The sequence below is a fragment of the Lygodium microphyllum genome, chromosome 5, assembly GCF_053477565.2.
Source record: "Lygodium microphyllum isolate KBCC chromosome 5, Lygodium_microphyllum_v1.1.10, whole genome shotgun sequence".
NCBI lineage: Eukaryota > Viridiplantae > Streptophyta > Polypodiopsida > Schizaeales > Lygodiaceae > Lygodium > Lygodium microphyllum.
In genome coordinates this window covers 23447859-23465380 of record NC_141139.1, presented here as the reverse complement: position 1 = coordinate 23465380, position 17522 = coordinate 23447859, and the positions used below count along the sequence as shown (strand labels likewise).

The window sequence follows — 17522 nt, the reverse complement described above, 5'->3', positions numbered from 1 at the left end:
GTATTAACATGTATGCTCCAGTTGTGGACTGAATCATGACAATGTTGATGTCAAACCAAGGAGTTGAAACTCAAGACTGATGCTCCATAATGTAGGACTGTAGCTCACAATTCAGCCCTCCAAGTAGCGCTCCACTAGAGGCTACGGCCCACACAATTGCTCATTTGATAAACGGCATGCTAGGAACTTGAGGTTGATGGTTCCAGTGTTGCCACCCCTAAGTCGTGGTGCTACATGAGTCACAACTACTCATTCCTCAGATGAATGATGGCATGTAAGGAAGTTGGAACTGGGGGTTGATGGTGGGCCGTGGCACTGTTGCCGCTCCTATTGCCACATGACTCATGGAGTCATGAGTCACAATCGCTCATAAACAACATATTTTAATGTTGGTGATCATGGTTGATGGTAGCACTATTGTTGTTGCGACACGATGGCACACAGCTTGTAGGACTATTAGTCTATAGAGAGCATCCTTCACAAACTCACATTGATTTGCTTACATAATCAAACTTTGAAGCTGGACTTTAATCTTTGGTCCTTGGATGAAATTGATGTGATTGGCGAAGCTATCACGAGGTGCTATAGCCTATAAAAGATTGTAGTAGCTAGTTGGACAAGGGCCAAGGGTCAAGGCCCTTAAGAGTTGAGAGTCAAGGGTGGTGATTCAGTGGAGCAAGTGAGCCTTGAGGCTATGATAAAGTGATCGACGTCCAACCTCCAGCTTTTGTGATGTTCAGACTGAGACTGTCAGGTCTTAGGTCTTGACCCTCAACTATATGATGAGCACTTGGATGTTCATTTCACAATCTCATTCAAATTCATAGAGTACACTCTCTACTGCATTTGTAGAGCTTCAAGGCCGAGTGGTGAGCATTTGAAAGAGATAAGATATATCATAAACAATTTGATTTTAAATCAAACTTTTATAGTGCCTATGGTCTAATTAGTAGTAGTAGTATTACCGTGTGACATGGCAATTCATACTTACAAGTTACGCATTGTTGCTAGTACTATTTAGTATACTTAAAAAAAATTTGGAGCCTTTTTCAAAGTTAGGTATTTAAAGTGTGAAGGCCAATTTCAGGCTTTAGTCTTCTAGTGCAATTTTTACAAAAGCAAAGGATTTCGTATGAAGGCCTAAGGAGCTATTAAGTCTAATGCAACCTAAATACACAAATTTTCATTCTAGTAAATAGGATGGATAAGGACACCTATGTTTTTCTCCCTTTCTTTTTTTGCACCATCTTACTACTATATTATTTTGGTTGCAGGTTCGAGAAGCCATGAATCTCTAGAGGGCTTCCCGAACTTACCCCCTTTTCCAAACCTTTCTTTTTAAAATTAAAACCCCCTCCCCTCTCTCTCATGTGTAATCTCTCCTTTTTTCTTCCCCCTCCCCTTTTTAATTAAAAGCTCCCCCCTCTCTCACATTGTAGGGCCTCTCTCTCTCTCTCTCTCTCTCTCTCTCTCTCTCTCTCTTTTTAAAATTAAAACCTCCTCCCTCTCTCTCACGTATAATCTTTTCCTTTCTCTTTTCTCTCCCCTTTTTAATTAAATTCTTCCCCCTCTTCTCTCTCTCTCTCTCTCTCTCTCTCTCTCATGTGTAAGGCCTCACACACGCACACACACACAATTATATAAAACTTTTAATTTATTTTTTTAATTAAATATTTTAAAAGCTCCTTTTCATTTAAAGTTTTTTGGACAGTTTTTCACACGCTTTGAGAGAGAGAGAGAGAGAGAGAGAGAGAGAGAGAGAGAGAGAGAGAGAGAGAATGAACATAGAGAGAATTATAGAGAGAAGGAAAGATAAATTTAGAGAGAGAGAATAAGCAAAAAAGGAAACAAGAGGAAAGAGAGAGAGAAGAAGAAATAGAAAGAGGGAGAGGGGAATAAAAGAAGAAAGAAAATAATCTTTTTAAAATTAAACCTTTTTTGATATAGTTTGACTTAGAGAGAGAGATAGAGTGGAATTACGTAATTTGAAAGAGAGAGAACATAGGGGGAGAGAAAGGGAAAGAGAGGAGAGAGAAAAAATAGAGAGAAGAAATATATAGAGAGAGAAAAAACTTGAAAGAGAGAGGAAAAGAAAAATGAGAGAGAGAGAGAGAGAATATAAAAAATTAAGAAAGATATAAAGAGAGCAAAAAAGAAAGAACATGAGAGAGAGAGAGGGGGGGAAATAGAGAGAAATAGAATTATAGAAAGAGAAAATATAAAAATTAAAAGAGAGAGAGAGAGAGAGAGAGAGAGAGAGAGAGAGAGAGAAATAAAAAAGAAAAAGAGAGGAGAGAGGGGGAGAAGAAATTAGGGAAGAGAGATAGAGAGACAAAGAGAAGAAAAGCAAGGAGAGAAGAAAAGGATAGAGAGAAAAGAATAAGAAGAAGATAGAGAATTTGAACACAAAGAGAGAAAATTATAGAGAGAAGAAAGATAAAAACTAAAAGAAAGAGAATAAAAAAATTAAAGAGGGAATGAAGAGAGAGAGAAGAAAAAAAAGAAGAGAGAGAGAGAGAGAAGAAGAAGAAAGAGGAAAAGAGGGAGAGAGATGGAGGGAGAAGAGGAAAGAGAAAAGGCTTTTTTAAATTTAAACATTTTTAAAGAGGAGGAAAGGGAGAGAGAAGGAGAGAGAGAGAGAGAAGATAAAATTTGAAAGAGGAAGAGAGGGAGTGAAGAAAAAAAAGGAAAATTAGGAGAAAGGGGAGGAAAATGAAAGGGGGGGAGAGAGAATAAAAGGAAAGAGAGAGAGAGAGAGAAGAAGAATAACAAGAGAGAATATGAACATAAAGAGAGAGAATTATAGATAGTAGAAATATAAAATTTATATATTTTAAAAAAAACTAAAGGGAGAGAGAGAATATGGAGAGAGAATTATAAAAGGAGAAAGGATAAAATTTAAAAGAGAGAGAAGGAAAAAAGAGGAGAGAGAGGGTGATGAGAAAAGAAAAGTGTGGAGGAAAAAGAGAGAGAAAAAATGAAAGAGAGAATAAAGAGAGGAAGAAAAGGAAGAAGAAAAAAAAGAAAAGAGAGGAGAGGGAGAGAGAACGAAGAGAGAGAGAGAGAGGAGAGAACTAGAGATAGCTACAGCCTTCAAAACGACGGGGCCACTTGGCAGTAGCTTGAGGTTTTTAGAGGAAAAAAGCGCTCCTCCTTTACGATCCGCGACGAGCAATAATATGGAAGAAGCGTGTGTGACTTGTTAAGTTCGGAAGGCCGGTCAATTTTACCATGGTCCTCGGGAGTGTCGACTTCGGGAGAAACGCGTCTTCCAATCTTCGTTATCGCGAGCCTTGTGGCCAATAGATTGCTTCCTCATGCAGTTCTCTGTTCATGCATGAAACCGATGGAGCCAACAACCGGAAAATTGGAGATTGAAACTCACACTGGTCTTGTGGAGTGCACTGACGTATACACTAAAGATGGGTCAGTTGATCTTCGAGGGCAGCCCGCTGTTAAAGCTAAGACAGGCACATGGAAGGCTTGTCCTTTCATCCTAGGTGAGTATTTTACTCGACTCTGATGGTGATCACTTTCAATGGATTTGCTTCCTGTGAATTGGGAGATGTTGCTGTCGGCATTTACCACCCACTGAATCTCCAGCGCCAAAGAGCTTGGGAATAGCCATGTAACTCCAAGTGTGTTCGAAATCATGTACGTGTATGAAAACTATTACACCTGCGAAATCAAGGGGAACTAGTTCCTCAAACCACCGCACAAGCTTGTCAACACTTGATGTAGAGTGTAGCCCGGAATCGCCAACGCACGAGCCCTCCTTTTAGCTAGACTGATCGGAGTCACAACAGTGGATGATGATGGAAGGAAATTCGGAGCATGAAGACCGAAGGTGAAGGCACGTTCAAATGCAAAGGCGGAGGGACATGCAAAGAGGCTCCATGGAAGCTCCATGAACGAGATCACTGCTAGGGGTGGAAGGAAGGTAGAATCTTCCTAGGTCTCTGGAGGTGCACCAGTTACCTAGAACTCTCCGTGCTGCTAGAGTGGTCCAAAAGGGCATTAAAAGGTCCAAATCCAGAAATCTGGTGTGCAACGATCACCAAAGGATAAAAGCGCCACAGGCTGCGAGCAGACGCCCACCAAATTGACTCAAACCTGGACCATATTTCAATTAGGAAACACATCTCCATGCTGAAAGCTTGAAGCGCAAGATATTAACAAGGCCCTGTGTCCAAGTCCAATGAGTACACAAGTACTGTCATGGGAATATCTACTGTCACGGAGATTTGCTAGGCCAAGCAAATGTACGTGTCGTGTGGCAGGGTGTTTTGTTCTTTTCTTTTCACTTTTGAGGGACTTTAGTACACAGCCTTAATGGAAGTAGAGGATGTGAAAGGCAAACATAAGCTGTTTAAAGGGAAGGAAAAATCTCAGTCCCCCTCCAATTCTAGGCACTCTATAGTTTGTCCACCATGCACAAGCCATCCCAATGTAAGTGGCCAGCAGGGCTCAGAAAACACCCCAAGGCCCAAGGCCTGGAATGCAAGAGTTTGCAGCATCAAGTTGTAAAGGCAGACATGTAGTAAACAACCATACTGGCTGATATCGCCTACACGGAGAGATCTCCTTTGGGGATGTGTCCAGATTCTAGGGAAGCCTGAAGGCGAGAAGACTAAAATGCAGCCTTCTCTTGCCAAATAATGGCAAATTCTGAATGTGAATGTCTTCAGGCCCCTGTAACCAGCAAAACATAGCTCCTTAGTCTCTTGATGACTGCCATGTGTCCCAGACTGCTGCACCCCCTTCTCCTCTGGCCCGTACAGAAAGGTCTTCAAGGGCACGAAGGGAGAAGACTCCAACTTCCTAAATGCAAACTAATAAGAATCTCTATCTCCTAGGTCCCCATGAAAAAGTTTCATGCCACTATCCCCTCTGAATGGGCTTGCCACCTGGGTTAAATACTATGGGTCCATGAAATGGATGCAGTGGGTGATGTCTCGTCTGTGGGATACCAGGCAAGCTCTGAGCTTCTCTATCTCACAATGGGTTTACTATCCTGATCAATCCTGGTCATTGCATATAACTGAGATGCCTTGATCTCAGCCCTAGGATGCAACAATAAAGGTGCAGTCTCAATGAGACTCTCATCGACAGGATATGGGCTCAGAGGGTAGACTTGTTAGCAAACATGTGTTCATTTGTCTACTTCTGTGGTCATTTCCTGCTTGTCCGCCCCAGCCAGAGTCTAGTGAGTACTTCTGGAGCTTTGACACTGTCTTTGTCCATCAGTCCTTAGGCATATCCGGTGGAGATTAGGGGTTTCTCTGACCTGTCCACCAGTCCCTCTATTGAAAAGCTTCCATCATAGGTACATTAGGTGGAGATTAGGGTTTCTTTGACCTGTCCATGGGTTCATGTACCCTCTCCAGCATGTCATACAACCTTCTTGGCACTTTCTTACAGGAGGTGTCATCGCCTTTGCTGTTCCTCGACTTTCCTACATGGGCAGCACATTTATGTTGCTGGGTGGATAGTTACAAACTGCTTTTATGGGCAGGCAGGACCTTTTCCTGGGCAGACAGACTTGTAGCTACTTATGGTACTTTGTTTATGCAGGGTGGCAGCATTTATTGCCATTTATGCAGCCAGCTCATTACTCCATGATCAGGTTGGTTAGCTCCTGCTGCAGGCATGGTATTTGCTATAAAGGAAAATTTGGCACTATCTTTTGGCGATGCCTTTTACCTTTTGTGTTAAACATCAAGTCTTGCTTTATCTTGTTAACAAACCTTACGCTACTGGACGCATTGCTTGATGGTTACTTCTACTTCTAGAGTTTGACTTCTCTATGGTTGTATGCAAAGGGAAGCAGCTTTACATGGCCGACCATATGTCTCGCATATCCATAGGAGAAGCCGCTGGACAGGGCATCATTGACGACTTGCCTGACACACATCTGTTTAACCTGCCTAGCGAAAGGGACTTGTTTAGAGTTGACTTGATACCATATTGGGCAGACAACATAGTCCAAGTGCTTGAGCATGGACTACCTGAAAGACCCATTGAGAAGGTCCCCGACTTAGGTGACTCATCCTTAAAATACAACCATATCAGTTGATAGCAAGACAACTCTATAGGTTAGGGCAAGACGGCTTGCTGCATAGATGCGTGTGCAAACATGAGATGCATGATGTACTTGCAAAAGCACACGGCAAAATTGTAGGAGGGCACTTTAGCGAAGACACAATGGCCTGCAAGGTGTTGCAGTTTTAACTGTGGTGGCCTACTCTTTTTCAAGATGCAACACGATTTGTAATTTACTGTGATGAGTGCCAATGGACCAAGGTACATGTCTGCAATGGAGCTAAGTCCAATCATTGCAAGACAACCATTCAAGAAATGGGGGATTGACTTTATTGGGCCGATTACCCGTGTGCAGCATAGTACTCACAGGCCAAGTACATCATCGTTGCTACTACAAACTATCTTACATAGTGGGTTGAAGCACGAGCCATGAGGAAAAATGATGCTAGAACCACTGCTAAGTTCCTTTTTGGGAGGAAGTGATCTTACGATTCGGTTGCCCCATTGAACTAGTTAGTGATCAAGGTACACACTTTATGAATGAAATAATCACCCACCTCCTATCAACCTTTTTGATCATCTATAAAAAATCCTCATCCTACTACTCTTAAGCAAATGGCCAAGCTAAGTCTACTAATAAGATCTTAGTAAGCGTCCTGACCAAAGTAGTCTCTGCCTCGCATAGCAACTGGGAAAACAAATTGATGGCAGCCTTATGGGCCTATTGAATGGCCTATAAAACAGTGGTAGGATAGACTCCCTTCAAGTTAACCTACGAAGTGCAATGGAAGAGGATCATGACATAGAGAGAAAGAGGAGGAGAGAGACTGAAAAAAGTGTAGAAAATAAATGACACAAAGAACATGAGATCTAGAGCGCTCTAACATAGAAGATGACGCCAAATTGGTCATCAAGTTGAGCGATCCTTACAATATTTCTTTAATATTGAAGATAAGTCTCTATACTAATCACTTGTGATCCACTTAGGCAATCAACAAGGCTGTCACAGACCAACACTATTTTTGCTACTTCACTAAAATAGATTCACTATAATTGCTATGTCCTTAGTTGCTCTCACTAACCTTGACCAATGAGCTTTGAGTATGTCTCAAATTACACGATCAAACCAACATGTCTTCAAGCATATAGAGCTGCAATCACTCTAATGTCCAACATGAAATTGAAAATTACATCCATGTTCTCTCACTGCTGCCACACTGCAATCAATGAGGAATTTGCACGAATCTCAATCTCATACTGATCCAATTTGCCAAATAAGGCCTCAGTCCAGATTATCTAACAATCTTGGAGCTTTGCACTAACCAACAAACCCTCAGTTCACTACAAAATTGAAGTAATTCACACATGTAAACCTATTGCCCATAAATCCTAATCTCTGACATGCATTTGCCGAGAGATTGGATACTCAATTTAATGCTTTCAACCGCCATTGGAAAATCAAATCTACATACCTGAATACATTTTCCCCGATGTTTGCCCTGAATCTTCAATGATTTGTCAATCCAAAAGAAGGGGGAAATTGGGGGTTTTAGTTGGAGTGTCTTCAACAAGCAATTGCACACCAAACTGATTGATTTCTATAAACCTTAGCTAGTAATCTGCTGTAAAATAGAGCGTACACAGCTAGTGAGAGAGAAAGGAGAAGAAAGAGATTGATTCCCCACTGTCCCATACCTTGGAATGCTGCAAAACAATCTCATCTTGTTGTTTATCACAAAAAATCAGCAAGCATGCATCTCCTTTTGTTACTACAGCTCTCCAAACTTAGGCTACTCCAAAAGTGAGAGAGAAGAAGAGTCCCAAATAGCCAAGATCAAGTTTCCAAATGAATAACCAACTGTTCCTTGATGAGATCGTGTTTTTTATTAAAGGCTAATCAATGACTTAATTATTAATTATAAGTGAGCTGCTCACTAGACCAAACTTAAGCTCAGGGTCTGCTTAATAATTTAAGTGCTCTAAGAGAGTTACTTACTAGGCCAAACTTTTAATAAACTCAAGTCTAAGGTGCAAACTTTTAATTCAATGAAAGTTTCCCATTGTATCTTGTTCCTTGTGCTTTGCTTTTGTACCACATAGTCTATACACTTGTCCACTACATGCCCAATGTCAAATCCTTCACTGATCACCATGCCAAGAGTTAGGGGTACCAAAATTATATTAAAAATCTTCGTGAAGTTTAAATAGATCATTAAGTTCATTTCTCATTTTGGTGACACTTTATGACAATCCTCATAGTGTCAATGGTCTTCGCAATGGTCCTTGTGGTCTTGATCAAGCTCCCTATCCACCCAATCCTGCCAATCATATTAGTTCCATAAAGAACCTTCTTTGAAATTTGCAAAAAATGGAAAAAATGCGTGTATTTAGAGATGACTTTGCCGATGATTACGCCTTAAAGAAGCCTCCACTTGAATGAGTATGTATGGACTAAGAAGAAGGTTGGAGAAGGTAAAAATGCAGCAACTTAAGGAAAACGTAGGGAGGTTGAAAGGTCTTGGTGTCACAACACACTTCGCGAACAAGTGTGACTGAGCAGGTCAGTGAGGGCACTAAAGTCCAAGGGACAGGAGATGACTGAGGAGCAAGAAGAGAGGAGAGAGAGAACATAACGGCTGGCTGAATATGACTGTGACAATAGAAGTGGGCAGAACTGGTCGCGGTAAGGAAGGAGCAAAAACAAAGGCTATTACAAGACATAAGTCCTAGTAGTCACTTACATTGATTGATAACCCAACCTTCTTCCCAACAAGTACAAAAGCATTGGTCTTTTCTTCGACTTAGGGTTTCCTAATCCTTGAGCTCTTTGCTTGTTGCCCTAAGGTTGTTGTTGCATCTGGCCCCAACCCCGAATAGGATTGATAAACATAGTAGTTATCAGGCGGATCCCAAGGCACCTTAACTCTAATCCTTATGGTCATTGTTTGTGTTAACTATGCACATTATCAAGATCCCAATGAACTAACAAATTCGTAATATTAGCGAGGGATTGGGCAAAGATCTTAGAGATTCAAGATTGTATTTTCCCCTAGGCTAAATTACTTATCATGCACTCCGTCAAGCATACAGGCTACAATATACTTTTAGTGTGGGGAAATACACGTCTATTATTTTCACGAAAAGGAGAGTCGACAATACCTTGGAATGCTATTATGCTATATGTGAGTTTGTCTCATAGCATCTGGATACAATTAACTTCTCTTGATACTTGCGCATTGCAACTTTATCTTTCGAATGTATGAGGTGAAGCCTATTCCTTCCCATATCCTATTCTCGTGCAGCATCTAATGTACTTCATGCGGGAATCGAAACAAGCATCTATTAATTTGAAAATACATTACTTACGGCTTGTATCGCAGTTGGATTGGCAGTGATGCCCTTGCCTGAGGCTTCATTGCTCGCAGAGGGATTACCATCTGGGTGCGACAATTTCCGCTTGGGTGCCATCCCCGATCTCTTCTCTTTTAGATGCGCTTTGCCCAAGATTTCCCGTCTTGTACTCGATTAGAAAGGGCTAGTTGGGAAGCGAAATGAGGTTGCGGTCGAAGGATAATCATGCAGAAACGGGGTACGGGTCCACGGCCAATGGGAGAGAAGAAATGCGTGTGGACACCCTCTACGGAGGGGAAGAGGAGGGAGCCCCTTGGATTATTATTCCTTTCACTCTCTCACCCGGCAACAGGGGCAAAGAGGTGGTATCCTCCCTTTATGATGGGGGGGGGGGGGGGGTTTTAGGGAGGGAAACGAGTATTATTAGGGGGGAATGAGGTAGTGGGAGGGGGAGTGAGGTGGCACACGTGTGTCCTCCCATCGTCGATCTCATCACCACCATGTGGATCGTCATCTCCTTGTCGTCTTCGTCTATGCTTTCACTTATCTTCTCTTCCATGCCATCGTCTTCCTCACCTACGTCGTCTTCTCCGCCGTCCCCTTCATCCTCCACGTCGCTCCCTCGTCCCATTGTCATCTCTCTCTTTCCCCCGCCACCTGTTCGGCGACGGCAGGGGGAGGGGAGGGTAATTAAAAAAAAATTGAATTACTTTTAATGAAAATTAGGGGGGGGGGGTAGTTTCTATGCGGGCAGATATTACACCATCTAGGGTCTCGAGCTCTAAATTTTCGGTTCGATTGATAGTGCAGACTCAAAAAGGCCCTAATCCCCTAAATTTCATCTTCTGTTTATGGTGTTTTATTAAGTACAACAAGAAAAAGTCACCTTGGTCAAATTCCTAGTGCTTGACATACTTGTCAAACCAACTATTGCGTCGAGCCTTTTCACAAATCAACACATGGGTAGCTAGAAGTCGAGTCTCTAATAAGCATTCTAGCTCGATTAGGTGCTCCATCCATATCTTCTTTCCATCCTATCCTATAAAACATGAGACCATCCACCTTTATGTAGCCCTTCCACCTCAATATTAGCTACTAATATAAGCCCTATATCTTGTGGAATAGGTCATCAGACCATTCTCAGTTGTTGCAAGTTTACCTAGATGCCTTTCAATTAGAGCCGACTTTAGTTCGGGCTCCATTAGGTTTAGTAGAGCAAGGGTCCGGAGTATTGCTTGATTCTCAAGGGGAAGGCAACATTTCCACTCCTCTAGTTATGGACAACTCTCGTATGTAGTGGATCTTGGATGTATTCAACATGTATCCAAGGTACTGCGCTGACAATATGTTTGACATGAGATCACTACTTAGTGTACTAGTCAATATGAGATGTATGCAGATGAGTATGAGTTTCATCCGAGCACTGGAACTATACTTTTGTATCAGTTTATTATCAATTTGGTATGAATTCTGTCTCGATTTTGAGACAAAAATTCTGATCAATTTCAACTCGGTTTTTGATCAGCTTGAGAGTAAATTGTTGCCAGAGGTTAGAATGGTGACACCAAGCTCGAGATTATGACGCCAGGCAAGGAGAAGATCTCTACACTGAAAAACGTAGGTGAAGGTGGAGCCTGATGGAAAAGGGTGTTAACGCCAAGTAGATGATGGTGACACTATGTGGAAGATGCTTCAAACGCAAGGCCTGATGCTGGAACAGGGCACTTGAAGCAGAAGAAGAAGGGTGAAGGCAGCGATGAGCCATGAACTGCAATGCCCTCCTGAAGGATTGTTAGGGCAATGGAAGGGGTTGTGAGAGAAGGGAAGTGGTGGTGGTCACCGAAGAAGATGGTGAAGAATCACTGAAGAGAGTGGTGAGATGGTGAAGAATAAATGAAGTGATTGCCTATTTATAGGCATAAGCTGTATAGGGTCATGCATCACTATGTGGGCGTCCACTGAAAAAGTGGCCAAAATATGGATACCAACTCTTTGTGCGGCTATTAGTGCGAAACTCTAAAATGAAGTGTGTGAATTGAAGAAGTGGTTTCTCAACACCTCCTTTCAGGCCTAGAAAGGGATGAAGAAAGAGGAGTGAAGAGAGATACGATGAAGAAGAAGAGGATCCCAAAGGTCCAAGATTTCCACTTGAAAAGTAACCTATAGTAAGGAATAGTAGATGGGATGAACTGTAGAACCTGACTTCACCTCGGGGGAGAAGCCACTAGCTCCGTAACTCCATACTAGAAGGAATTCAAAGGCCTTGTCACACCAAGTCGGGGTTGAATCTCCACGGACCCGATCTAGGTGGTCTTTGAAGATCTTGGGTATTGATAGGAGAAATGATTACTCGAGGATAGCCATTCCAAAAGAGTAAATGGTGGGTGACGAACTTCAGGATAAGTAGGTTCTCCCCCAGAGGGTGGAGACACAGGGGTCCCCTTTGAAGCCGAAGAGGTAGAAGCCCCCTCTAAGGGCAACGAGAGTATAGATTCCTCTTAATCCCCCTCTATGAGAGAGAAGGAATCTAAAAACTCATGGATCACGGACTCTGAATCATCTAATGACGAAGGAAGTGCTGTTGGTGGTGCCAAAGAAGGTATCTGGGGTATTGAAGATATTGAAGAACTCCTATAGGTGGTCCCTCGAACCTGAGTAGTCAAGGGTGGGAAAAAGGGAGTGGAGCCAAGGGTGGGCAATAGTCACTGTCTCTTAGTGGAGCTTACTGCGGAGCCGAAGTAATAGAATGTGTCAAACAATTGCTGTCTCTAAAAGGAGCGGACTGTCGAGGGGATGGTATCCAACAATCACTGTCTCTCGGGGAATTGGACTGTAGAACCGTGGGTTGTCGAGGTGGTATTCTTGAAACCCTAGAAGAAGTAGAAGCAATCTCTGTAGCGCATTGCGGTGTTCATGAGGAGGCCGTGATACTAGTCGATCCTTTTGTGGCTCGAAAGGGCTTAATGTACACATCAGATGAATCTTATTGCCTTGAGTATAAAAATCTGAAAGCCGATGCAGAATAAACTCTGTGGTCCAGAAGGAAGAGGTGGTACAATGAGTAGTTGGGGATAGACGCATATACTCCGGCGAGGTAGGGGGCAAAGATCCATATCGGCAAGTATCAGTGGGGGTTCCGATGATGCCAAAAGAGGAGCACCTAGTGGTTTGTCCATTTGCCTGTGGAGAAGTCATAGCATTGGAGTGTCAACTTGTAAAAGGGTAGGTGGGTGGCTAAGAGAGGAAGAGAAAGCTATCTGTCATGAGGACATGTATTTTTAAAACCTCACTTAACATGTGGATTAATTTTTAATCACATGATTAAGTAAATGTTGCACATGTGAGGTGCAACTGGGATTAAAGTAAATTTACAAGCCCAGGACCCGAGGAAATCATGGGATGTCAAAGGCAAAAGTTGCTATAAGTTATGCCGCACAGGTATTTGGTGGTATTTGGTGCCAGTTGTTGGCCTAGGTCATTCATTTGGCCATAAGTGTCAGTTGTTGGTGACACTAGAGAAGTGGCGTTTAATGGTACCTAACGCCAATCTGATGGTCAAAGATGGCGCAGAGACACTCGGGAGTGAAAGATGTGTAGCCAATTTAATTATTGGCCAGTCAGATTATTTTCCAAGGCACCGAAATAATTATTAAATTAATTTTCAGTATTTAAAGTTTGAAAATTAATATTTAATTATGGCAAATGCTAGAAAAACCATTTGGAAAGGCTGCCACTTGTCAAAAATACCCATGGAAGACTGAAAAACGTCTTTAGAGGCTGGAGAGAGGCATTTTTAGGTACTCAACTTGCAAGAGAGAGGGAGGAGATGTTGTTGGTCTGATTTGTAGCCATTAGAGGACCTTCTGAGGTAGCCAGGGGCTGGAGAAGACCAATCAATAGCAGGTGACAGCATCTACACGCTGTTGAGAAGGGCAGTAGCAGTAAATGAGTTATTTTCTTCAGTCTTTACATCTACAAGCTATTAAGACAGAGCAGCAGTAGCAAATGACAGATTTTCTTCAGTTCTTCGCGAAGAAACTCTGAATTTTCTCTCTCTACAGCTTTTTCTCTCATCTCCCAGTCATTTCACAGACTTGCTCTGAAGATCTCAGCATTTGGACCCTTGGAGGTTGAGAAACTGCAAATTTCTCTGTTTTAAACCCTAATTTATAGTAGAAATTAGGGTTTAGTAGCAGCCTCGGGAAGCATGCCAGAAATTGGAAGCTCTAAGACTTGGATTTTTTAGGGCTGACGGTGAATTTCAGCTAAATTTAGGTGAAGGAGTAGCCAGCCATTGAATTTTGGGCATTTCCATCGTCTATGAAGTGGGTGAAGGCCAATCAAGTGCTTGAATCAAGGGGCAAATCAGATTGAAGACTTGCTGGTCACTTTGGACAGCAAGGGGAGTTTGGATTGTAAAGGGGATCGGGAGAATCCCATTGTAAATCAACTTTTTCTTCAATAAAGCTAAACAAATACCGAAAGGGGTGCCAATTTTGGGGCCAGTTGGATGTGCATTGTCCAAGATTAGTAGGTAAATTTGTATTTTCAGATTTGCATTAATTGTTTGCTGCTGTAATGAAGTTGTAATCAAGGATTTACCACCCATCCATGAAAGGAAGGCTGGTTTCCAAATCCTTTGAATCGGTGGGCTTGTGGTACTTGATTGCAACTTGGAACTATTGTATTATTGCTGAAATTGTTCTCAGCAGTGAATTACAGCAGGCATGTCTTCACATGTTGATACGGGATCAAGTGGAGAGGATGCATCACTCCTTGGTCAATCATATTGTGAAGGGGAAAATGCAATGACTGATGTTGGGCATGGTTCTCAGCACGGACAGCATGCTGAAAATGTGGGAAATGATCCAAATGTTGGCACTTCAATGTATAAAGAGGCTGATGATCAGCAATGGGCTGAATAATTGCATGATAGCTTCAAGGATCAAATGCGTACAGCAGCAAATCTTTTTGCTGAATTGGCAAGGGATCCCTAGTTTACTCGATTCTTGAATGCCCCAAAGAAGGACAGCAACGGCAAAGAGAAGACACCTTCTACAGCTTTGGGACAGCCACAAGAACTGAAGGAAAATGCCTAAGCCTTCTTTAGAAGAGCCCACAATGCCTAATGAGCACAAACAATTGGTATTCACGGGGCAACAAGTGCAAATGCATGGCCAACTTGGTAGTGCCAATCCATGGGAACATGGGCAGCAAGGCAATTATGCACATGCAAGCATGGGACAGCAAGGATACTTTGGTGGTGGTACCATTTTTCATGCTATGGTTGGATAGGCACTGCATACGGAAATGTATGGCACAAATCCCTATGGTATGCAATAGCCAATGCATGGCTCACAACACCCAATGTATCCAGGTAATGCAAGTGGAATGCCTAATCCCATGTATGGCAGCAGAGGCATGATGCTTGAGGCACAAAGCGGGCCATATGGATATATATCGGCACCCCCAGGGACTGTTGAAGCACAAGGATTTGGTGCTGGTCATGTAGGTGTTTCAGATAGTGTTGGTTTTTATGCAAATACAGCCAATGCACCCTTTTTGCAGCAGCCCATTTATGATAACTTGATTCCCATAGGTCCGTCGAAGGACTATGATGAAGGTGGTAAAAGCGTGAAGTTTGAGTCTTTCAGTGGTGCACCAGATAGATTGAAAGTACTTGTTTTTATTAAGCAGTTTGATGCAGCCTATTCTGAAGGCAACTTCACAGAGGCATCTAAGATACGCAAGGTAGCCACATTTTTGAAGAGAAATACATTGCGGTGGTGGTCTACACTTCTTATTCAAGGGAAGTCACCTACCACTTGGGTCCAATTCAAGCAAATGTTTGCTTCAAGTTGGTTGACAAGTACCTTTGAAGTAGACATTATGACAGCTTGGAATTAGTTGAATTCCAAAGATTGCAAGAACTTGGATCAATACAATAAGAAGTTTTGGGATGCATTGCTACCAGTTACTTCTTATCGCACAGTACCCCTCCATGAGCAGGTGGAGAAGTATATTTGTGGTTTACCAAAGGGTATTCGGGATTTTTGCATTAAGTCCACTGTCTCCAACACATCTCAGCTTATAGAAACTGCTACTACGACTGACACATTGTTGCATGGAAAGGATGTAGGATTCCACGATGATGATGCCAAGTCACATATCAAAGAGGCAAAGGCTGAGAAAAAGGGTAAATCTGAAAATAAAGCTGAAAATTAGGGTAGATCTGAAAATAGGGCTGGAAAGCTGAATAGAGGGTGGTAAGAAAGTATCCCCTATTTTGCATACAAAAGATAAGATCTTTGAGTTTGATCGCTATGTGGAAAGCATGGATGCAGCTTATCAGAAGTTTAAGTATGCACTTCAAAGATCACAGGATAAGGAAAAGAGAGCAGCTCGTCATAGGCATGCTTTGCACTTTGCAGAGGGTGATTATGTATTGCTACGATTTGAAAAGGCATGGCTGAAAAAGATGAAGGGCAAAGAGCGATTGTATCCAAAGCTGTCTATGAGATACTATGGGCCATTTCAAGTGTTCGAGAGGATCAGTGATGTTGGGAGTAAAGGTGCCTCCGTCTAGCCGCCCATGTATTACTACACTGACAGTACCTGCCACTGCACACTGCAGGTGGCGGGTGCCCGTCACTGTCACTTTATTCTTTATTCTTTTAGTGACAGTTTGAATAAAGGAAGGCCCGGTCACACATTGTGACTTTTGGAGTTCCCATTTTGTGTCTCTCTCTTTCTTGCTCTTGCTCTCTTGCCACAGCTCTTCCAAGCAAGCTTCGATCCTTCTCACCTTTCAACTGGTATGAGAGTATGGATTTATGACTACTCGAGCTTGGTTCGTGGCATCTGCAGCTTCCTATTGATTACCTACACTCATTGGGTTTCCTTCCCGATAGCCATAGCCGATTCTCTCGAGCTCTTGTCACTCCCTGGCTTCCTGAGCACTTACCCGGCCCCTTTGGGCACCCTCAAGGCATTCCAACAACGGTATTCATTCATCTTCTTTAGGGTTTCATGTTGTTTACAGGTCTATAGGTTTGAGAAGAAGAAGGGGGCAGCACCATTGTATATTGCTGGCCCCATATCTTGACATAGGCCTTTGTGGGGCATCTTAGGCTTGTTGTATGCCTTCTTTGGCACCCCCTTGAGCTTTCTACCACCCTGACCAGCACAAAAACGTGAGTAGCAACCCCACACAGTCAGCGTGAATTTGTGCCAGTTTATGGCAGCCCTTGGATGGCTCATCCCAGTTATTGGCAGCCTCATTTGAACACTATACACTTGGTATGCTTGGCATTTGATCCCGAGGCTTGGCATTGAGCATTGATGTGATTTACTTCAGATTTGGGACTGTTATACACAGTTTACAGGCAGCCCACAGCAGTACTACATTAGCATTTTATGTTTGGATCACTTTGGCATTGACATTGGTTGCCTGGTTGGTCCTGAATGCTTCCCAAATGCTAGGGGAATGTATGCCTATGATGTGAGATGCTTTTGGGGCTGAATTTGCTCAGCCATTGACTATTTTACACAATCCACAAGCAGCCCCAAACAGGACAGCCCCCTGTCATTACATTTTATGCTTATGCTACATGGTCATTTGATGCTCGATTATGCCAGATTGGTGCCTATACATATGGGAATTTATGCCTATGGTTTGCCTATGGTTTTGAGCTTGCATTGAGCCACTGTTTGCTCAGTTTGGGACATTTATTTACTGCTGGAATATTCAGGGCTGAAGCTCATTTACTTATGTTTGGATACGTCTCTTGGAATCTAGATATGCTTTGGAGATGTACTTTGATGTATTGATTATCGAGGATTGACATAGAGCTTGGATTTGCTCTCAGATCATTGGTTGAGCTTGAGCCCACTTTGCATAGCATTTGGATCTCTATCTTTGATGTACTTATGACATATACTTTGCTTACGTCTAACCGGTCTTGACATGCTTGGTTTATGCCATCTCTATACATGCTAGTTACATTGTCTTGGAGTTGATTGCTACTGCGGCTTACTTGGGCCTGACATTTGATTGCCCAGAGCTTACTTTGACTATTTCTTGGCTTGCTAGAGTTACAGTTTGGCTTGATGTCTATGGATGCTATGTA

The 17522-nt window shown here is 42.6% G+C and overlaps 1 protein-coding gene across 1 annotated transcript in view; it reads left to right on the top strand.

Annotated features, from left to right (window-relative positions):
* The first annotated feature begins 3175 nt into the window (after positions 1–3175).
* Positions 3176–17522, top strand: part of LOC148035608 (protein NRT1/ PTR FAMILY 8.2-like) — a 56101-nt gene continuing 41754 nt past the window's right edge. Inside the window, exon 1 of the mRNA XM_087677573.1 lies at positions 3176–3500. Coding sequence (XP_087533699.1) covers positions 3338–3500 — 163 coding nt within the window. The 5' untranslated portion in view covers positions 3176–3337. The remainder of the gene's footprint in view (positions 3501–17522) is intronic.